This window comes from Stegastes partitus, unplaced genomic scaffold, assembly GCF_000690725.1.
Source record: "Stegastes partitus isolate 25-593 unplaced genomic scaffold, Stegastes_partitus-1.0.2 Scaffold1099, whole genome shotgun sequence".
Lineage (NCBI taxonomy): Eukaryota > Metazoa > Chordata > Actinopteri > Pomacentridae > Stegastes > Stegastes partitus.
In genome coordinates, this window is record NW_007578830.1 from 80 (window position 1) to 24,648 (window position 24,569).

General features: G+C 43.0%; 1 protein-coding gene across 1 annotated transcript; it reads right to left on the bottom strand.

Moving 5' to 3' along the window:
* Positions 1-2,172: 2,172 nt before the first annotated feature.
* Positions 2,173-24,039, bottom strand: plekhh3 (pleckstrin homology, MyTH4 and FERM domain containing H3). Its single transcript, XM_008296086.1, has 5 exons — positions 23,401-24,039; positions 18,379-18,434; positions 7,988-8,082; positions 3,759-3,941; positions 2,173-2,384 (listed from the first exon to the last, which is right to left on the bottom strand). Exons 1-5 carry the CDS (start codon positions 23,533-23,535, stop codon positions 2,173-2,175), a joined length of 681 nt encoding a protein of 226 aa, XP_008294308.1. The 5' UTR covers positions 23,536-24,039.
* Positions 24,040-24,569: the final 530 nt, after the last annotated feature.

Here is a 24,569-nt window from a genome sequence, read left to right on the forward strand (position 1 = left end):
TTGGGGTTAGGGCTTCATACTGATTGACTTTTTTGTGCGTCCTGACCTGCTACACATGCCCAGCGAATCTTGTCAGTGTAGGTGAAACAACCATCCGACAAGAGTCAGTTGAATGCAAAAAACACTGTGAAAATGGACAAAATGGCCATTGATCGAAATTGGACGGACCACCATTTCCAAACCGGGCCTCATCTTCGGAGCGTTTGAAGCACTTTTAGTCACCACGTCCTGTAGTTTGTGCCTGCCAAATGTCAGGTGTGTATGACGAACCCCCTAGGAGGACTTCGATTTAGAAAATGGCCAAAAATGGCCATTTTTCAGCAAAAATGGCCCGCCATGCTCGCCGTTTTTCCAACATGGCGGATTTCCTGTCGAGTTTACAGAAACATGCTAATGGACTTTTTTGTGCGTCACAAGTTGTTACATATGTGTAGCAAATGTAGTAGTTGTTACATATGTGTAGCAAATGTAGTAGTTGTAAATCAAACATAGCCCCAATGGGAATCTATGAAATATTGTAGGGGGCGCCGTTGAGCGGTGTTGCATTTTACAACTTGGCCCAGCCTGACTTTTTTATTCATCCTGACCTGCTCCATATGCCTACAAAATTGCGTAGCTCTAGGCCAAATGTGCTTTTGACAATTTAGAAGGTGGCGCTGTGGAGCAATTTTTCTATTGAGGTGTGTATTGTCCTTCCAAATTGTAAAATTTTTCACCGGGTCTGATGTACATGGCAATTTTGGTGAGTTTTCGAGTATGTTTAGGGCCTCAAAACCGTGTTTCTTTGGCACGAATAATAATAATAATCCGAGCAGTTCCAATAGGGTCTTCGCACCCTTTTGGGTGCTCGGACCCTAATAATAATAATAATAATCCGAGCAGTTCCAATAGGGTCTTCGCACCCTTTTGGGTGCTCGGACCCTAATTAACATGCTGGTAGCTAGATTAAACAAATTAAATGTTATTTAGTGAGTTTTAGAGGCAGTAGCTGTTTACTGCAGTAAACAAGGGCAGAAATAATTTTGCATCTGGCTGTTTTTTCCTCTAAATAAGTTTGCCTACCCTGACAGATCATCTGTCTGCTTGTGTTTCGTGCTACAAAACATTTCTTTTTGGCTATGCTGCTTGGCTTGCCCCAATTTTTCATTAAATGCATAATTTTAAATAGAGCATTCCACACAATCAATCTGCTCTTCAGATCCTTTTCATGTTTCTCTCTTTCACACACGGCCTCTGGCTGTAGGTCCGCGGCTGAAGCTGCCATCCCTGCTCTCCTCTGTGTCTGCGGCTTCAACACGAATCTATGCTTTAAAGATAAGCAAGCGGTCCTATTCACACAAAGCTGCTTCTGTTCATTCTCCCTTTGATTTTTTTTTTTTTTTACAGCAGCAGTCCCTAATCTCACACTTGAGAGGGAAAATACCTCATTTATTTGAGAAAGTGTGCCTGTGTGTAAAGAGAGACAAAAAGGAATAGACTGAGAGAACATTCTAAAAGACTGAGGAAGAGTTTTCAGAGAGAAAATTCAAGACAATGAGCGAGGGCCACATTAAAAAGCAGGCTGTTCCTCCATAATATGAGCTCGGCCCCTCCTGGCAAAGCAGACAGGGCTAGACAGAGGCGAGCAGATTAACCACTTTCTTTAAGATTAGAGACTCTCGTTGGGAGATTACTCAGACAGGAGGCCAGGCGAAGGACTGCTTATCTGTTCCTGCTGCTTCACGCCAAGCCCTCCTCCACCTCCCCTGCCAAAACTCCCCCCCTCTCTCTTCACCCCTTGGGCAGACTAATGCAAGACGAGTCATCTGTCTGCTCAATGAGATTCCAGCACGCCGTGTTCTCTAGCAACCCCTGGTCTAAAAATATAGCTGACCCTTACAAACACACTCCCTGCACGTGAGAAGGTAAAGGAAACACCATCCTTTCAAATCCCACAAAATCCATTTTTTCTCAGCATTCAATAACTGGAAATACCTTTATCTTGCAATGACCTTTCTACTTGCGCTCTGTTATTATGGCCTGTCCCGGTATGATGGAATAAGATGAGGTCATTCAAAAGAGAAAGGCAAGCAGAATAAACTTTGGACTCCCGGCCCAGTGTGGTCGTGTGGTTTCCACGGTAACAGAGTCCGGGGTATATTATGCAGCCTGTTGGCTGTTTAGTGGCTCTTATCACAGGTAGTTTGGTAGATATGTGCATATGTTGGTCTGTGTTGCGTGGCCCACCTCGATGTCTCGGATCAGGAGCTGTGTTGGCGTTTCCACGGGTGATTTGGTATCAATTATTTTCTGGATGGCACAAGCCCAGTGTACAGCCTCATTGAAGTGCTTGGTGTACAGCCTGTAGCAGTGTTTCCGCCCATAAACTGTAATGCTCCAGTAACCTGGGGGAAAAAAAGCACATACACATACTAAAAAATCACTGCCAGTTTTAATTACTGGCACTAGTCATTCAAAATGCACCACAGTGCAGTTTAGGTCAACACAAAAGGGAACAGCAAAAAGTTCTTTGCAGGGGACGCCTCGCATATCGGCCGTGACTCCCTCTCCCTGACCTCCTCTCTCGGTTTACTGAGGATCAAAGGTCAGCTGTAGAGGAACCTCAGACCACACCAAAACCAAACAAGAACAGTTATTCTGCAGATGTGTTAGGACACGAGCGGTAAACCCTTCAGTGAGTCTCCACTTGGACAACATGCAATAAAAGTGAAAAAAGGCATGCTTCCTCCTTGTGCAGAGGAAGTATTAGACATACCCCAGGCAGCCCAGCTTGATCTGCAGCCCCACGGCTGTTATCAGGCTTTCCTGCTACGTGACTTGGCACAACATCCTTCTTTGTTTAAGTTCTTGGTGAGATACATACTCAAAATGAAGAGGTTTTACAACTGAGATTATGATATGGTGGCATGGTGGTTGTACCTGTTTGTACCCTTAAGTTAACCAGCTGGAGCAGGTCAGTGTTGCTAAATATGAAGCATCTAAATGGAACCAATATTTCATGGTAACAACCAGAAAATATACAGAGGAAGTAAAGAATTTCACGCAAGTCTTTCGTGACAAATTTCTGTGTGGCTTAGGAGGAACACAAAGCTATTCAGTAGTGAAACAGCCAGCGGAGCTTGTGACAAAGCCACTTTTGAAAGCACACTTCTGTCCAGAAAAGTCCCCTGGCATATTGAGTTAGTAGGAACTATGTTTGGGTTTGGGTTTATACGACAGTTTGGGCATTTTAAGTGGTTTGGTGAAGTCAGTAGGACATAATCCTCTCCATTGATGGACAAGCAAACAGACTTAGACAGACGGCAACATGTTTGAGAAATAAACACAGTCAAAAAGGACAAGTCATCCTTGTGTCTTTTCCTGTAAAGCAAAGACTTTCCTCTTAATTCTTTATGTCCTTTGTTTCCCTCTTCTAAGAAAGGGAAGGGAGATGTTCCCGCTGATTACTCAAATGAGAGGTTTCTTGACCAACTTTGAGCCACGTTTTGGACCAAACACGGTTGGGGCTTCCCAAACTTACTCAGAATTACGGCACTCATGGGAAGGGAAAGAGGGCCACAAGACACCACTTCACACACCAAAAAACCCAGAACAGCTTCCAGGGAATTTCTAAAAAAATGTATGCACACTACACCGCACAGGGAATTAACACAGATCTGACTGCAATCTACAAAGATTACGGGCAAGTATATAACTGTGAGTCAGCTATGCCTCAGCCCGTCTGCGTTTGCTTATGCACATATGTGAGTCTCGCTCACCTGTCTCCTTGTAAGTCTGCTTGTCTGGCCAGATGACAGAGCAGAGGTTGGTGAGGACCAGCGTGCCCAGTCTGCGGGCGCCTTTCTCCGGTCCGCTGTAGTAGTCGAGGGAGTCCTGGCTCAGCACAAACCAGTACCGACGCTGCTTGATCCAGTTCCCTCGCACCTCCCGTAACAGCCAACCTTTAAATAGGACACACACACGCATCAAATGACAACTCAACCTCAAAATGAAATAACACATGCCAGTAGGGCTGCAGCGATTACTCAGTTAATCGACAGACAGTTAATCAGCTCGGAAACTGTTAAATTCTAATAGTTTAATACTGTATTTTTTATTTGATGTCTCCAATATCTTATGAGTAAGATCCTCCTGCTTTTTGTGTGCTGCTTTATAGTAAATTGAATATATTTGTGTTTTGGACGGTTGTCTTCTTCTCCAGGCAGAAGACACAGATTTTTCACAGGTTCCTGAACTTTCATAGACCAAATGATTCATTTAAAAAATAATTGGCAGATAAATGCTTGCAGCTCTTGCAGCAACAACCCAGTTTTGACAGCAAAACAAAGTTGGCCCAGTACCTTACTGTAGGACATACACCTTGTATCACAGAGTCATAGCAATGTATTGCATGTCTGACATAAACGTCACCTTGAAGCAAATGCACCAAGTAACTTGTAAATCACAGAAATGTACTAATACTCAGTGGCACTCCTTTATTAGTACAACACCTACACACCAAGGCAGGCAGTTCACTTGAAAAACGTTAGAGGTAGGTGGGCTAGTCAAGGACCTACTAAACCAGTGCTGCCACACCATGTCCTCACTAAGAATAATCCCTGAGGCATGTAATTGTCTATAAAGTTTGCTGCAGTCTGTATGTGACTGCCTTGTTGGGGTAAATACTAGGGGATAAAAATACAGCCAGCTAATAGCATAGGCATTAAAGGCTGCATGCAGCCAACATAATTACCACTTTTGAGGTTGACAGAGTGAGAAAAGGAGCCGCGGAGAGCGAGAGAGAGATACTGGACCAGTGTGACAGAGAGAGACAAAGACATGCTTATTGGCATGCCTGCTGATGTTGCCAGGCCTGACTCTACAATGCAAGGCCGTTGTGTTCCCAAAGTTCTAAGCGTTTGGAAAGACTGCAATAGCACAGATCCCCTGTTGCCAAACAGTGAACCTCTTCTCCTCCTTCAACTATGTGTGCAAATTGTTCCTAAAAAGTATTTCAACTCAGACTGGACAAATAAACTAGTTTGGCAGAGCGCTGTCCAGATGCTGCCTGGAGAGAAACACACAGAGGCGGACTGAAGAGTCCTGGTAGAGGAGGGGTCAGAGTTCATCCAGAGGGCTGATGGAGAGACGGCAAAGGGTTGTTGCAAACCACCTGGGCTGATGCTGGGCTGGGGGGCAGGGCGTACACCCTGTTGTACACTGCCAGGGTGACATATGTTGGGTGGCTGTGCGTGTGACTGCACATGGCTTGTGCATACTTGAGAGTGGTTTTAAAGGAACAATTAGGCAATGTACCTTCAGCCTCCAACCCTGTGAAAGCAGTAATGACGCCACGCCAGCATCACAACTTCCTCTGTGGTTAGCAAGCTGTGTGCCACCTGTCAGCCAGCGCTCATTTCGACTGCATCTTTCTTCTCCCGTCCTCTCACTCTCTTCCTATTTGCTTTCATCTGCCACTTTTCTCCTCTCTCCCTGTTTTTAACCTTGCCTCAGAGTGGTTTTCCCAGGCAGTGCAAAGATCCCACTGCCTAGCTGCTGCTCCGAAATAAAAATAAGAAGGAGAGGAGGGGGCGAAGGCTCAGCCTCTCAGGCTATGTTTCCTGTTTGAGAATGCCTCTATATGATATAAGTGGCAGGTTTGAACCCACCATAAACCCACCCAATATAGCCCAAAGTAAAAACCCTGGAGGTACTTAACACCACATCAGAGGGGTCAGCATCAAAACCCAATGTGAAAAGGATAAATAAAAATCATGAGGTAAGCTGGGCTGAGCCTGCTGACAGACTGGATGTGGGATGCTGTTTGCAGACAAGCTGACTGGGTGAGAAACATAGCGAGAAGGGCAGGCCTGCTGCCCTGACGCCTCTGTCACAGACAGTGGGATGTCCCACAGATGCTGCTCTTTTTGGGGAAATTTAAGCAGTGCAATGAGAAGAGGCAAAAAAAGGGGGAGAGAGACAGAATGAGAGAGAAAGAGCAGCAGAGTCCCTAGACCCCCTGTATACCCCTCCCATGGTCTTCCATCTGGATCCCATCTCTGTAGCCTGCTAATGTCTCCCCTGGGGGCCACGGCTCGCCCTTAATTTGTTTCATTTGTGACCTCTGACCCCTCAGTGCCCTGCCCCCTCAAACACAGATTGAGAAAACAATCTCGCTCTGTGCATTTCCATCTTTTTGCTACGAGCCTTCGATTACTCTTGGGGTACTGTATGCTTGTTCAGTAAATAAATAACATTACAATAAAACATGAACAATACATATTAAAGCACACTTCATTTCAAAGATCACCTGGCATTACATAAACACCCTCTCAGGAACATCACAAAAATTAAAACAAAGTTAGGTCCCAATTTCCTCCACTGAACACCACATTTTCTGGTTCGCCCATAAACCCAGCTTGCAAGTTTTATAAACAGTGTAAAAATCACAGAAAATGACAAAATAATATAATATCTGTTAATGTTGTCTACTGCCTGCCTTCATTTCTTTGTTGTTTGCTTGTATTAAACAGTGCAAATGGTCATATTGAAATAGCACTGTAATAGATTCTAATTTCAATAACTGAAATTAGGAACTGAATCTAAAGTGTACATTTATGTGCAAGGAACTCAGGACTAAACCTTGTGACCTTTTGGAACAGACAGATTCAGACAGACTCAGCTGCAGTTTACTGGAGCATGAGAGGCAGTGCATCATGTGAGGAGTGATATTAACTGTAAATCAACAAAGGTATGTCAATAAACCAATGTCAACATCTCTGTCTGTCACCACTACATGGGTTTTACAATTCAACCTCACATCATCAGTCTATATCTGCAATGTTGGTGGCCTATTTTAGATACTGGGGCAATATTCACCCCATGTAGCCTCAGGATGTCCCGCTGAGAAAAAAAAAAAAAAAACTAACTGGGTGAAAGGACCTAATGGAGGCATTCTTCACAACATAGTCTTGAGCAGCATACACAGAGAACTGAGAGGGATTATCTAACACCCCGAGGTGCTGTGGGGGCTGTAATAGTGCAGTCTAGTGAACGACAGGGATGTTGTGCAAAAGCTGCAATCTACAGTGACAGTGGCTCAAGGAAAAGTGGCTGTCCTCAGTTCAGTTTTGGAGGGAAACTGTGAGACGGGGGGGAGAGAAATGGAGGGACAACAGTGAGGGAGGGGCACTAGCCGAGGGTGCATGGTAACTGCTGTCAGAATTAGGCAATCTGACTGTCGCCATTCCAAACAGGACGTAACATATCCAAGCGCTGGCATTTTACTGCTCCCTGTCAGCAGCAGGCCAAGGAGGGGGAAAAAATGCACAGAAATATCCTGTGAGATCATTCCTCAAAAGCATCAGACATGCAAGATGTGGCGCCTGATGCCAGTAGCTATCCTCACATGAATACATGCCGAGTGATGGGAGGGCAGCTGGGTGCCGCGTATGATCAGACGGGGGTTGGCTACAGGGTGACAACAAAGCAGGAGGCTGTGGCAGGAGACGATTAGGCTAATGAAATATAAGCTATACTTAATCACGTGAGCAGCACCAATATATTCCTGCAAGGAGCTCATTTACTACACAAAGTAGGGCTGCAACTACAGACCATTTTTTTATTGATTCTTTAACAGAGTTTCTTCTTATTATTGTTATCAATAATAATAATAATTAATTAAATGTTGGTCAGTCTATAAAATGGAGAGCCCATCACCATTTTCAAGAGCCTAAGTTGACGTCTCTAAACTGCCAATTTTGCCCAACCAAAAATGCACAAATATACAATGAGCATAAATATAAACCAAAGAAGCTGAATTGAGCGGATGATGAACATTTCTGCCTATTTAATTGCCTGCTGCTTGTCATCAGTGATCTGTGTATCAGCTCATCGATCAGTCATCACATCAGCATAATGACATTATGGCAGGTAGATGCATGTATTTAAGGTGGATCAGAGACAAGATGGAGTGATGTGATGTGTTTGCCGGGCAAGTCAGACTCACCTTTCACCAACAGTTCAGGCTCTTCCTCCAGGCCCATCTTATTCTTCTCAATGATCAGACTCTTCATCTCGTCAGGTGCCTCTGAGACAGTGTGTCTGCATGGAAGAGCAGAAAGAGATTGTACATAACTGTGCTTCACTCTCAACTCAAGTCTTCCCCTGACTACTCCCTCCCATTGGGTAGCTAATTGGCTCCCCGACACAGAGTTGGCTGTGACCCCCGCCCCTCATGTGACTCTTTGCCAACTACAATCCTCCCAGATACTCTTAGGTGGGGGGTCACACAAGGGGGACTGGAAGAAGTGCCACGAATATCTGTCCTCTAGCGTTTTCCCACTTTCCCTCCCAGCAGCACGCAAGCACTCAAACGCACGCTGATGCATACCACGCCACTGTGGACAGCTCGTCTCTCTTTTATCACTTTGGCCCGGCGAGCTGAGCAGGCGACTGAAAATAAACGTGACAGAGCGACGCCGGGCTGACTCCCAGCCAGCCGGCTCACGCCGGTCACAGGAAGGCAGAAGGTTCAAGAGGTCACAGCCTTGGATAGTTAAAACCATAAACATCAAAAACATCTGTAAATCTGCTGAACTGCTGTTCTTTCTTTCTCTCTTTAATGTCCCACGATAGTTTGCAGCCACTTCCACAGACAGTGACTGCTCAGCATCTGGTCGGACAATGTTGTGGACAAAGTCAGACTCATTATCTCAGGCCAAGGACCATTTCCAGTCTATTAGATTGTTCAGTGGTTTTATCTGTCCTCGTTTATTTATCTAATTACTCATTTATTTTCTGTGTTTCCTGGGTCTAACGAGGCTGTGAGGTACAAGTGACAAACCCCTCCTTCCTTCCTGTCCTCCTCCTCCTGGGATCACTGCTCAGGAAATGAGTCGAGCCCTCCCTCCAGGGTTACTGGCCTCCAGTTACCTACGCCTTCACCAGCTGATTTATGCAGTTATTGATCTGATAATTCCGGAAAGGTCCCGCCTCACGGAAGGCAGCAATAATCAATGAGTTTGAAGTTAGTCTTATCTGCTTTGACTCGGCTTACATGACTGCAGAAGCCATTTCCTTTCTTTCTGGCCTGATCCTGTCTATACCGCGGGTGTCTAGCTGACCTCTGTGGTGCGGCGTCTCAGTTCTATTATGCATACAACTCTTTATGAAGTGTATTTGCAGTTGCTGATTCTAACTGACTGGCATCTCTAATTTAAGCTAATGTTCAGACACAGTGAAACTCTATATGACGGGCCGATTTTTCTGTATGTGTGTATAAATTGGTCCAGGTCATCATCAGAAAGCAGAAGTGAGAGAGAGCCACTCAGGAGCCTGTCACATTATACTCAGTCATGCTGTATAACTCAGCCTGCTCGCCTGCAACAGCAGCAGCCTGTGGGGACTTCTGTCAGTCCCTGCATCCACAGACCCCACTTAAAGGCATTAAAATAAACATAGAAATGTGATGACATCTCTTATTCGAGGGTGTTAATAACCCCTGCTACATAACGTAGACATTCATGCAGACAGGCAGCCCAAACAGGACAGGGATTGGATCTATAGAAAAACTGCTCCCTGAGACAAGTACACAGCCTGGCAGACACGGTGGGCATGTTAATGTTAAATGCTTTGGATTACTGTGTGCTATTGTTTCAGTTTTTAAATATCAGCTTATTACACACTAATATTATAACTAGGCCAAGTCTGAACTTCCAAACGAGTGGTGTAACCAACAGCAGGATCTGAGCCAGCAAGCTTGGCTTTTACTTTTACAGTTTTATTGAGGACATGTTATGTGGTACACATGGTTATCTACGCTGGAAGAGTGTCCAAACAAATCTTGGCTCTCATGTCTGCAGTTTTGAGAAATATGGGCATTGTGCATGCAGCTAGCACAAGAACAAATCAGCTTTTTCTGCCTCCAAGGACTGTCCCCACCTAAATACCTTACAAGTCAAATTCAGTACTTTTGACCTTTAGAAGCACAGATGCCTGACCTTCAAATTAAATGCTGCTTTAGCAGAGTCACTGCGACTATTGTGTTCCAAAAGCCGAGCTAATGTCTGAAATCTCCTTTTGAAGCTGGCTACAGACCACAGCAGTATAATGCTATTACTACTGACAATCAGCTAAGTGTCTCATTACAGCACAACAACAAGCTGTCCTTGTTAACAAGATTCTTTTTTGATTGTTATTATTACAAGCTCAGTTTTGTTTCTTGCAAGATATTTATCATCTTTCATCAAGAAGTTCAAGAAGAAATCATATCAGCCGCCGCTGATTTGATCCTCTGAGCTCATTATCTATTTTCTTTGTTTTGGTTTTAGTCAAAAGAAACAAACAATTAGGGTTTTAATTCCCTTTTTGAGTTGAGTTGGTGGTTTTAATGTTTTTTGATTGACTTCTTGATGGAAGATGACAACTTATATCAACAATTTATCCATTATAAGGATAAGTTACTCTAAAAGCACATTAATTCCTAAAAAAAAAAATCAATGACAGCCAAAAAAATCAACAGAAAAAGAAATATAACACACATAGACACAGGAATCATACCAAAGTCTGGCACAAATACGCCTGATAGAACATCAGTTTTAAAATGATGTCGGTACAGATACCTAAAAACATTTTCATATGTAAATTGGGGTAACAGGTCATTTTCATTACAGCAGTCTGTAAGCTTGTAAAATAAAAGATGGTTGATAATTAAAGAAAAATTCTGTAAAGCTTGTGGGCAAATGTCTCAGTGCTGTTGATGTGGGAGCGTTGGATCTCCACAGCTGTCCAGCAGCCCTACAACCCCAGCCCAACCTCCACTCTTCCCCCGTGTGCTACCGCCCCCACATTCCCAGAAGCCCCAACAGAGGCCGTGACGGTGGGGCCTTTCGCGGGCAACTTCCTGTGGAGCGCAGGAAAGAATTTGACATGGGGATTAGACAGCACGAAGAATAGAGCGAGTGCACATCTACAGACAGCACCTCGCTCTCTCTCCCTCTCTCTCTCACTTGCCCTCCCCTCAAGGACAAAACATCAGCCGCTCAGGAGGAGAAGCATCATTTTAATGCCACATCTGCTGAAAATCAGGATTCTGCTCTGTGATTTGAGTTCAACACACTGCACGGTTTTAAATGTTAGTTCTTATGATACAAGAGGGAAAAGTGCAACACGCACAACTGACATTTGTTTAAGAAAGTGAAAAGGAAAAGGCTGGCAGCCCAGAGCCCATAGATCAGCTCAGAGCAGCAAATAAAAAACTGCTGGCTGCCCCACAAAGCATGAGAGGGGGAAGTCGTGAAAATAGGAGCCAGAAATGAAGAAACAGACTAGTGAGGGGAAGGGAAACATTTCCCTATATGCACACAACCACACAGATCTGATGCTATAATCTATCTATATAATCTAAAGCACATATTAACATCCTGTGCAGTTGCAACAGTGGTAACGTAGAGAAGTGACAGGCTGTATGGTGTAAGGCCAGTGAGGCCCTAAGATATGGTGATATGGGGCTGATGATTAGATGAGCTGTGTGACAGACATGTCCATCATGAATTGTCAGCATTAACAGCTTGTCCTACTTTTTCAATTTCACTTCTCTTCGACGCCATAGAAGTCATACGCTTGTGCAGTTAAAAGCAGCAAAGTGTTTGACTTGTGAGAACAGAAGAAGAGAGAACAACATCCAACACAAAGAGGAAGAAAATGATTCGAAACACAAACATTGTAATCATCACGATTGTTTCAAACTAGGCCAACTGACACCAACTGTCATATAGTCTACCTTTAAGTACTATTAGACTCTCCACCTGCGTCAATTTGGAAACCTGTTTCCTTTTTTTTTCAAACCCTTATTAAGTTTTATAATATTGGTCTACAAATATGACTATCTTATATTACTTCCTTAGAACAATTTCTGGGCATTTTTTTCCTAATTTGGGCTCATTTTACAAACAGCACAACCATGACGTAGAAGTAAAGAGAACTCAAAAACGTCTTTTGTGTAGCACATTGAAGTCAAATGGCCATAAATTATAGACGAAAGAAGAAAAAAAAAACGTTGAATTACTTTTTTTGATTACAATACTGAATGACAAATTGTGTTTCTTAATAATACAAATAATTTACTTCTTACATTTTTCATTTATTTCCAAACTTGTCTCCTATCGGCTCTGTGTAAACACTGCCGGCAGCTCAGCATAAAAGACTCTGAAGAGACTGAATTTTTGTTTCATGACTGTTGGTCGTGGCTGAGTCACTAATTGTTCATTTGTTGCACTGAAGAGTGCAGGATTTCTTGTTCTACAACAGAATCTGGTTCATGCCTGAAATTTGGAATGAGGCATTTGAAGTGATTTCGATCCAGATTTTAAGCTTACATTTGGATCATTTTCCCAACCAAATAGCATGTCAGGGATAGTTTAAAGATTGTTGAAAAGTTGAAAATCTGACAATTCTTTCTGTGTTTACAGCTTCTGGTACATATAAATGATATAATTTTGGCATTTAAAAAAAAAAAGATAACATGCCTTTCAAACCTAGCAGCGAGTTCAGAGGATTAAATCTTTTTTTTTTTTTTGTACAACACAACTACTTCATTACTGAAACACCCACGCAGGTACAGTTAAATTTAGCTAACCCTCTGATCAAGTTTAGTTGGGTGGAGATTCACTGGAAGTTATATTAGGTCACCAAATTCCATGTGCTAAAGAGAGAGAGAAACTAACTTGAACGTTGTCCCACCCTAACAAGTGCAACAAAACTACAAGGAGAGTCAGACAGATGTCAATCACATGCATTGTGTACACACCCACAAAAGACATCTAATCAGCCAAAGTAGGTGAAGCCTAAGTGGCTGCTTGCCAAGGCTTCGAGCTACCTTAGAGCAACTTTACGACCTGTAAATCTTGTCCTTTTATGACTACGACATTGATCTGTCTTACATGTTGATTATACGATGAGTAGTGAGTGCAATTTGCAATGACTACTTCATATTATCAAAAATAGTTCAGGAATCAGCGGTCCCGCCAACTTATGCCATGCAATTTTTTCCATTGTTTAGATCATAGTTACCAGCAATCGAGTTAGGAAAAACACTTCTGCCAGCCTCCTAATTAAAATTAACTTGGTGGATTTCTGAGCAGAAGTCATAAAAAGAGGGGGAAAAATGTTAACTCTTCACATTTAAGAAGATGGAACCAGTAAATGTTTGGTACTTTTGCTTAAAATTGTCTAAATCAATTATCCAATTGTCAAATCAGTCCCTAATTAATTGCCTCCATTTGAAAAAGTAATATTTGGACTGAAACATAAATAAAATAAAAATGAACACAACAGTTTTTATCAGTCTTTTTGAGATTTTTTTTTGAGTTGAGGCAACTTATGACAAAATCATGTTCAACCAACATATTACATTAAGCTAGGAGAGTATGTTTTTCCTCAAGATAAGATGTTTTTAACTACCAGTCTCAACTTTTCAGGTACGGTAAGATTAAGGAGGGGACTTGAAATCCTAAAGATAAAGAAAATTAAGCTATTATCACAGAAATTTCAGTTTAAATGACACAAAATATTAAGCTGATGCAATAACCGGCATTATTATGTCAAACAAAGCCATCAAAACAATGTTTGCAACTTAAAAGGATTATCTAAATCATGGAAATAGATTTATGTTTTTTAAATCTTGCAACCAAGCATTTAAATAAGTGATAGAAATAGGTCCCTTCAGTTATTTTAAAAAGTGTAGTCGCTTCATTGTTGCAGCGCTCAGTTGTATAACAGTATAATACAGAGATGTTTTTATTGCTCTTTCCACTCTATAGACACGAGTGAATGCATTTAATTACACTATAAGATTATCGACCGACTCAGATCAACAGCATATACACTGCTCCTACATACTGCAAAAGGTCGTTACAGCTAATGAACACGCTGCCGGCAGACTTTTCACAGTCACACCGATAGTGACACACTTAAATCCAGTAGTGTGAGCAGCACAATGAGTCGACCGCCTGTCTGGTGGTAGCTGCTGGAGCAATGAGTAATTGATTTCAGTCTGGGGTCTAATCACAATGCTGAGACATTAATTAAAGTTAGAAAACTAGTGTCCTTGCTCTCAGGCTTGAATGACCGCAGTGGAAACATGTCCCAGCATACAAAGTCAGTCCTTGTAACCACAAGAACAGTTGCAAAAATGACCCTTGTGCACATGTGTCACAGGAATACTTGTCTGATGGGTGAAAAGCTCAGATGGGCCTGAAAAGGCATTCAGAGAAATTACAGTAAAGCAGATGGCTTTTTGTTGATGTCTTGCTCCATTGCGGCTCGTACACTGTACACAAATGACATTAATGCAATAAGAGACTGGTTTGAGAAAAAAGCATCATGGATAAAGAGCACTATGTTCATTAAAATACAGTAGATCGTACTGTAGCACTAAATAATCGCAGAACCTCTTTGTAAAAATCCATCTCTTTCTCTTTCCCGGTCTCTATCCCCTCCCCCACAGTGCATGGGCTGGCTGCATGGGCCTCTGGCTGAAACTGGGCTGGTGGGAAAATGGGAATGTGGTGATTAAGACTGGGCCTATATGACCTCCCAGCTAAAAATACACTGTTTACTCAAGACCACTGCCAAGAAACTCTGGACTAGGCAGAGGGGAGAGGAAAAAAGTCATGTTTTGAGACCAGAGGAGGAGGGGTGTGTGACAGGAAGTCTGAGTTTGTGACTGAAGAAGTGTGTGTTGTCAGCAAGATATTTTACGATACAGAATAAGTGACTTTTTAGTTTCAATGAAGTCATTCTGATTGCGAAACGTCGTGATGTGAATTAAAACGTTTTATGTTTGCTGATGCTGTAAACGGGGGACAGTTTGTGAGGGTTGGATGGTTGACAGACAGGACGACAGACATCCAGACAGGCAATTACCAGGGGCCCACTTCTAAGCTCTTCGCGCAAACAACCGCTTGTTTCATGCACATACATACATTCACACACATGAAATGCATTCCTGAACAGTGTTCTCTTTCAGCCATTACTGCCTAGTAGCCCACATCAAAAAAATGTTTTAAAAAAATGTCAAACTCTGGACTGCCAAGAGCTGTCAATGAAGAGAAGGGAGGGAGGCAATGACAAAGCAGATGGAACAAATGGTGAGAAAGGCAGATAAAGTGCTCAAGTGTCCACATTCTCTTCGGTACAGTTTGTACTCGGCCCTGCCCTGGCTACGAGAAGGAACTGAAGAGTGAAGAAAGTGAGGTTAAAAAAAAAGAGTGATGATGTAAGACAGACTTGAAGGTGAGCACAGCAGGAGGGAGCGAGCTGCTCAACACTTTCTGCTGACTGAAAGACTGACGGGAGAGACTCTGCACTGTCCGCCTGCAGAGACATCCATCACCCACACCTTGAGTAAGAAGCCGGCGACTGACAGAGGTCAGCGCAAAAACACGACAACTTTATCCTGCATCATGCCAGCTAATATCACCACTTGATAACTCAGCTCAGTCAATCAGCATAAAGATCAATGCTTTCATTTTTGAAGTTGAAACATTATAGACTGTTTGATATAGCACTGAGTTGTGGCATTTCCAACAGAATATGTGCCTGACGAACCATGTCAGGGTTAGAGCTGAAAGAATGAATCAATTAATCAGGCTTTTTGAATTATTCATTAAGTGTTTCAGTCATTTTTCAAGCAAAAAAGTAGTGGAAAAATCTAACACAGTTTCCGTTTTTCATGTTCTGTAGTCTGCTGGTTTACTGAATTCTTTTTCTTTCATATGTGACAGTAAAGCTTTGTGATTTTGCAGGCGTTTGCAGATGTCACACATGGCTTTGAGAAGTCATCAAAAGGTCTTTTTTTATGATTAACTGAACAAATCACTAGCAGAATAATCAAATATTTAAAAAAAAAAAACAAAACAATAGTTGCAGCATTAGTCAGCTTCCATGTCAAAGTGACAGTGCAGTAAAACACTGCAACAAAAAAGTCAATTATCACTATCATTAAAAATTTGTCAATAAATGTGCATGCTTTAAAATTGTGCACAAAATCACCAAGAACTTCTCATTTCTGTATTGCACACAGCTGAAAATCTAATCCAGTCTGTTCTGTGTTATATGTTTTTAGTGACATTTTCATGACTTTGTGTCAATGAGCAGGACTGTCAACAAATTATAAGGGAAAAAACAGACATTCAGTTGTGAAATTTCTGGTATAGAGAAGAAGAAAAAAAAAAAGACAGCACAAAAACAGCTGTCTGCAGGGCCTGAGCCACTGCACTGAATGCACTGCATGACGGACAGGAGTCACACAAAGTCACTTTCATTGATTGAAACTGAAATGTAGGTCACGCTGAGCGGACCGAAAAATTCAACAACTGTGGGGTAATGATAGCACAGAGTTTGCAGCCCAACCTGCCTGCAGAGAGACTGATGTGCACACCAAGTCATCTAAAAAGCCCGGATTTTGGTCAGATGGCAAAATATTAGCACCTCAAGATAAAGTTATATGCAAGCTGAGTAAGCTTCAAGTAGCCTATCATTCCAGCATTAGCGATCTGAGGGCTCATCGCAAAAATTATTTATGTCTCTAGCTGTATTGGTTTGACCTCTTATGGACACCAGATATGTAAATGAGTCAACCCTATGAGTTCTTTTAGAAGAAAAAAAATAAAGCGTCATTTTTTTTTTTGGCCAGTTTTGAGAGCACTAAAGTGTAAGTCTGCAGCTATGTTTGTGTAATAGATATTCTGGTACAAGACTTACATGCATTATACATAAATACACTAATCGCATTCTCAAAATAGACTGCCTATAACTGTATATTTGCAAGCAGTTTTAGCAGATACGAATTGGCGAAACAGATAGCACCATTATATCCATAGCCCCTTGACATGGCCCACTACATTCAGACACGTCTCTGTACCACAGCTCTGTTTCCACTTCCTAACCACATCAGGCCTGCAGTGTGACTAATTATCTGAGCATTGCTGTATCATAAATCCCCTTAGTTCATTGCCATCTCATCTCAGCTGTAATTCAATCCAATAGTTTAGATTAATGTCTCCATCTAGACTATTCAGTTCAATTGTTGGGTAAAAGTACATAGTAAACCAGAGCTGTCTTTCCTGTTTCGTAAGACTGAATGGATATGGCACCATTTCCTACATCACAGGGTGCTGACTTATCAGAGGCTGGCTTTCTCTCCATACAGCTAAACTTCTGGGTGTGTCCACTCATTGGCCAGGTAATGACCAAGCACTACGCTCTCTAATCTCTGCGCTCAGTGTGATGATTACAGCCAGGCTCTTAACACACTCCCTTCAAAACCAGTAGTTAATTATGCCATGTGGCCTGAGGCCACCTCCACTATACTGTAGAAGTGGCACACACACACACACACACACACACACACACACACATCTGAGCCACACCTCTTCTGGGAGTGCTGTTGAGGTAGAACTGAGTCACCCAGTCCAGTCCCCACTTCTTTCCTTCTTTCCTTTAAGCCTCAAGAGACAGCACATCCTGTATGACTGCAGCAAAATGTATCTGTTTCGGTTCACCTACCCACTTTTCACGAGGCAGCTCTATTCTTGTTGAGAGCTGTTGCGGACCCTCGTCTATTCATTTGTGGTGCACGATAGTCCTACAAGTCGAGCTTTGTGACTCATTGCCTGTGAGTCGGCAGATGTACAGTAGAGATTGTGGATGAGGGAACAGGGGTGGGGGGGATGATAAGGGCACGATGCCAGAGATAGAGTGGAGCAGAGCCTGGCTACATCACTGTCTGAGATCACAGCCATGCACTAATAGTCTGGTTCAAGCCCTCTATGAATCACTCCTTTTCATTGTCACCAGCATTCACTTGTAAACCACATGACCATTTGAATTTCATTATTTGCAAGACGCGTACTGGCACCTTGTGACTAACCGATTGAGCCTTGAAACTAACAAAGTAATTGGATTTGTCGATAAGGAAGCTGGATAGAGTTAACCTGACATTTCAAGTGTGAGTGGGAGCAATCACCAAGGCTGAAGATTGACGTATTATTAGCAAATTCATCTCCAGATGACAGTGGAGCTAAATTCTGAGCGGCAAAACTCAGTCAAGAGTTTAAAGCGTGAAAACACGACACAGACAGCCACGTTATCCGCAAACAATCGATGTCGGACCGTCTGTCAATATGCATGTGACTGTATACTACTTGCATGCATTCACATGAGGAGAGCTCCACGAGATACAGCAGAGGAAGTGAAAAATCAAGTACTTACACATGTGCCCGCCCGAGGATAAATACAGAAATCCCAAGCACTCAGGGGAAGTATACAAGTAAAAGAAGGAACTATCACTTCCTAAAATTTGGGGGGAAAAAAATGTTTCTCTCTCTCTCTCCTTACCCATTTGTTCCATTGGCTGTGCGAGTTGGCTGAGAAACAGTCACCTCAGCTGGAGTCTGTCAACAGAAGAGAGAGAGAAAAAGGGTAAATAGATGATAATGCAACACAAACAGTAGCCTGTCCTTAGAACTGGCCCACAGGTTGAAGTGATCTCTTCAATGGTGTGCCTTCAGTGGCCATGTTACAGTAGAGCTCGCAGTCGGTGCTGGCAGCCTCAGCACATAGCTGCACTGTTCCTGTAATGCTTGGCTTTCACTTGCAAGGGGTAGGCTGGTGGGGAGAAATATGGCATGTAAAACAGGCTAATTTAATATGAGAGATGAGAACAGAGAATCTTTTGTGCGAAAACTACCCCGACCATCACACCCCAAAATGTTTTTTATTCAGATCAGTCATTTCTCTAACCTAAAAATAAGCCTAGTTTGTAAGATTTCACCTGTTGCCTTCCTCTTTTCTGTCTGTAAGTGTATGGTGAAACGCTGATGAACATGGCCACAAACCTTCAGTACAAGTTCATACTAGAGAAGTTATCAAATTACACAGGGGAAACAATGAACTTTTCATCGAAGGACTCCCCTATTAAGCAGAAGATGGGAGAGGATGTTTCCTTTCACAGTCCTCCAGCCCCCTAAATTCCCAACCTGACCTTGGAAAACCCCATCAGACATCAGAGCTCGCCTGTGTGCAATTTGGACCGATTCCCCGGTGTGCAGAGCGGCACTGTGTGTCGCCGTGGCCTGACTTGTTGTCTCTGCGAACCACAGCCTTGAGCCAGCTCCTGTGGCTGCCCGGCCCAATTCAAGGGTGTTGGCCTACCTGAAACACTATCCAGGTCAGCTCTGGGCCCCTCACAGTTCACACACCACACTTTACTACTGGACAAACTATCCTAAGTATAGCCGTTGCCCCACAAAAACAGTCCTCTGCTTCTTTTTAGATGGCTCAAAAATAATAAAGAAAACATGAACTGTAAATTTATAGGCTAGTATGGAATCTGTGTTATATTTATAAGGCAGATGGACTCCGAGGAAAACGAGGAAAAGATTAGGGCTTGGATAATGAAACTTCATTGATGTTTAACTCAGGGGAGGTACTGTAAATGTCAAACCAGACAGGCAAGAATAACTGAACAGTGTCAGAGAGTGACTTATGAATGGAAGAGAGTGTGTATGGTAATTCCCTACCACTGCCCATAACCATACAGTAAATGATTTAGTCAAGCCAACAGCCCAGGAGAAGAAAATTCAGCCAGGCAGCCATGACTGAAAACAAGAAATCAACACTAATCACATGGAAAAGCCATAGTTTCATAATATACACTGCTCAGATGATCAATAAACTAATGGGATAGGTAGGCGAAGTCTGAATATTTGGAGTAATTTTCCACAAAAACGTAACAATTTACAGAAAAGTAGCTGTCCAATAGAGTTAATGGGCTGTGGGATGAGGAACGAGGATAGCGTGCGATGCAGAGCCCTGGCAAAAGATCTCTCTTTGGACGGGCAGGGGATGAATCACTCCAGACTAGAGCAGAGCATGGAGGGAAAGAAGGAAAGATGCCATGATGTGTTCGTTCCGTGGCTGACTTCCGCTCTCGCTTTCCCTCGTCTATTCTCTTTCTCTCTCTCTCTCTCTCTCTCTCTCTCTCCCTTCAGCTCTCCTGGGAGGCTGAGTAACCAGGAGGAAATGCTTGGGCTCAGCCAGTGTCGGCCTGAAGACCAGATGTGTGGCCTGGAGGTGGTGAGGCAGAGACGCAACGGAAACCAAATATAAACCAGCGTACCGTGACACCTCCGAAGGCAGAGGGCAGCAGCGATGGTTAATTGGCCCCACTCTCAGCAGAGCCGGACTGTGCCTGTTTGTTCCAAGCAACAGGATGCACTGCGGTGCTCCGGTCCACACTTACAACTGGCCGGGCCAAAACACTCTGCGGTGGTAGTTTATTGGTAAACGTGACTTCACATTACATAAAAACTGAATAAAGGTTTCAGTGGAAACATGGAAAGAAGAGAGAATGACGGATGTCCTGTCCTAAAATTAGTGCCTAGCTGTCCCAACACTGGAGGCATTCAGCTCAGTGTGACTGTTTGGGCAGCTGTTGAAGAGCAGTTTCTTTCAATGAGGACTGTAAACATGAAGTGAAAAGGTTCTGACATGGCCCTGTGCTCTGAAGGGCCAAGCCTACACAAGCATCAGCACTGACTCATGATTCCAACCTCAGTATGAAGAGCGCTGGCAGTGGACAGTGTGTCGCCTATGGCTTTGGTTCTGTGGATGCTACACATCATGGCGAAGCTCTTGGCAGCACGTCGGAAAACAACGCGGAAGATCGTGGGGAGGATTTTGGATGTCTTGTGGAGGGAGACTCCACTAGACCTGTGGGTTTCTGTGGTCATCCCTGGCAGGAGCTGGACAGAGGCCTAGTAAATGGAGTATTTCTAAGCCCAACGGACACACACACATACACACACACAGATGCAGCCAGGGAGGTCTGACCTGCTGTCTGAAAATGTGACTTGTCAAGCGCTGGATGACTTGGAGCTCTCTGGGTAAACGATGGAACGTAGCCCTGAGGGGCTTTCCCTGGGAATCACTGCAGATCATCTCCACCCCCTCTGTTGACACCACGGCAAACCAAACAGTATCTGCTAGATCTGTGTGTTCTGAGGGGAGGGTCAGCTGACGCTATTGGCTTAGAGTGGTGCAACTGTGGTCCTAATTATTGGCTCAGGGTGAACTATTGATACAGATTTCCAGCACAACTCAGTAACACAAATCGAAAGAAAACAAGATTTGCTGGAGTGGATTGATCGCCTGCAAGCATGAAGGAATCAATAACCAATAACTCCATAAAACCTCTGTAGATTTATTATAATAAAACAGGCCTGCTTAGCCCAAAAAATAGTTTACTGCCTTTGGTTACTTGATAAAACACTGTCAATTACCACAGTCAATAACGTGGTTCCTTCCACTGAGGAGTAATCTGAGAAAAATGAACAAGCCTAACCACATGATAAATTAAGACACAATGTTGCATATCACACAGACTGATAGAGGCAGACCAATATTTTATGGCTCAGGACAAGTGAGTTCATATTTAGCAATATTTACGAGCTTTAATCGATAGAGCCAACACTCTAATCAGTAATGTAACATCACGCCAGGGGGACAAAGCGGCTCTAAAGACAAAGAAGCATTATGAGCTTCACAATAGACAGTTTTGCTTTGCAATATATAATAAAGCCATTTCTATCAGATTTTTTTCTGAGCTGGTCTTTTATTATGCAGCAGTGCTATTCTCAGTGTGGGGTTCATTTTCATCTAATGCAGTGGGAAAAAACTATTTTGGGGGGGCACTGTGATAATTTGGACTACCTTTGGTATCATTTGTGTGACTTCCATGGTCAAAATGTTGTTTTTTATATATTCCAATAAATCAGCCCTTTTTCTTCTCTGATTATATGATTGAGATTGACAGCACTGCATTCAATGGGCTTGGCCTGACATGCAATGACTGATAACTGTTGACTAACAACACAAAGCATCATTAAGACTTTATTACAGCTATATTAAACCAAATTTCCCTTGTCCAGTTAGTATTTGGGCATACATTTGCTCATATCAGACTTCTACTGTTGACATGATGTTATCCAAAAAAATTGAAGGAACTTGTTGGGCTACTTTTTTTGACACTGTTCATCCTTTAAAGAAATACCACAATTCAGTCATTCAGTTAAGGTCATCTCATAATGTCCATTCTTTTTCAAATAGTGTACAATTAACCGAAGACAACCAGATGAGCACGCTTCTGAACACACAGCATAGGTTGCATCTCAATAAGGGATGCGAGAAAGCTACGGAAAAAAAAAAGATGTGTGTCTCACGTTAGAAGGCCATCAGGCATCTCCATTGGGACATGTTACTCTGATCTTGTATTGATTGCAGTCACGGAGAACAGTTGGATTCCTTTGACCACCAATTGCCGGCCAGATGGTACATTATGACCGAGATAGGGTGTGTTACACACCAACACCTCTCTGGATAACCCTGAGCAACAGATGTTGCTCTTATCTGGTGGTTGTCGGTACTGTTAGACTTCTGTTAAGCCAGTAACTGTGTAAAACTTATCTGTTGCCATCGTTTTTTCATGCAAATGGCTGCAGCACTGTACTGGTTGGTTGCAAGCACACAAAGGGACAATAAATAGATAAGCAGGATATGCAAGTAGGTGGCTCCAGGTGGTAGAACTTTCATCTACAAAGCCATACTGCTGGTATAAGCCTTATCTCAACAGGATAAAATACCTATACCTATGATTCCAAACAACTCACAATGCAGAATTTGCTTACACTGGAGCCAAAGATTATGAAAAACTTCTCCTTAAAAGCTCTGACAAATTTTTGAGGCTGGATTTTCTAAGACACTGTACATAAAGAGCTGCATGTTGGGTTATAAAGAAAGAGCCTACCTCAATTCAAGGCAACAATGCCCCCTCACAAGTGGGTGGACAATGCTGAACTCTCTGTGCCTGATCAGATGACTAACATTACAGAGAAGACAAGGCCACAGTCTTATTTGCAATTGAGCAGATGGAGGCCAAATACACAGGACCAGTTCAACACACTGACTTTAACAGCTTGCATCAGACAGCATGTGTGTGTGTGTGTGTGTGTGTGTGGTTGCGCATCGTTGCCAAAGCCTTCAAGATCATGCAAACCAAAACATCAAACTGCATCAGTAATGAACAAACCGATGATTCCTACAAAGTTACTACCTGACATGTGGACTCACTACTTCAGAATAAAGGCTGCTTTTCTTATCACACCTTGAAGTTGCAATCCATATTTAGCTTTCAAGAGCAATCACTGTCATAACAACATGTATAACAACATCTGTTTGCACAATACTGACATTAACCTCCTGAAGAAGGCTACTTCTGACAATTTAAACGTGATTTCTGTAAAATTATGCTCTGAAATGTGTATATGCTCAGGAGCTGTGAGTGCAGGTGGAGAGTTTTACCCGTCCATTGGGAGTCAAGTCCTCCTTGTTGCGCAATTCAAAAGACTCTTCCTCTTCTTTCTCCCCATAGTCCCGTCCGAGCAAACTGAAGCCCTGCCTGCAGCACAGAAACCAGCAAACTCCTTGCAAAGGCATTCAAAATGAGGTTAAGTGTATCGTCTTCTGCTCTCCAGATCGGTGAAATTTAACATTCACGGTGTTGCCTTGGCCGCAAAGTAACTCCAAGTGCTGCGTGAGAGCATACAGCATACCCTCTCCATAGATATCCAGCGAGGAGGAGGAGGATGGTGGGTAGCATGAGCTTTATTCTCTCCTTTCTGTCAGATGAAACTAGTAAGTGTACATGGCAGCAGTCATAACTCCCAACCGACAAGAGAAACGGTTCAAGAAAAAAATCCTTCCCCACGCTTCCAGGGATCCAGCTGCTTCGTCCACGACACCTTGCTGTCCCTGTTTGAACTTCACGCGAATGAAGAGCAACAAAAAAAGTGATTTCGTATCCCAGCGTGGCACCGAGGGTCAAAAATACCCCGAGATGAGCTGCCAGGAGAGACTCTGCTGATGTTTTCTATGTACATTTGGTGAGTGACGTGAAAGCGCACCTCTGCACGGAGCCAACTCTCTCACTGACTTCTGAGTTTGAACAAAAGCGTGCAGCAGCTGGGACAGGAGAGTGTGGGAGGCGAGGCCACGCCCACTGACCTCAGGTCTAACAGCTGATTGGCCGAAAGCAGACACTCCCCGGGATGACACGCCCAGTGGACACGCCCCCTCCACACTGTCAGAGCGTCACATGTCCGGTAATCAAATCATACGAATCATGTCCCGTCATATTCTGACAAAGACTTGTATGCAGCAGCTTTTTTTTTTTTTTTAAATCACTGATGAATCTCTGTGGTATCTGTAGTATTCATGCGTTTTACTCGGCTGGCATTTTAGAATTAAATTATAGCTGGAAATTTAAATTTCATGCCATATCCTCTACTTTTGTACAATTGAAATGGTAATAAAGTTACATGTGTCAAAACTACACATCTAATTAGCATTTACGTGAAATTAACTTAGACATTTTATTCAATAGTTTGCTTCTCCTGTTTGTATCATTAATGATAAGTTAATAAATGATGTATTAACTTCTACTTTACTCACAAAATTTACTTAAAATGACA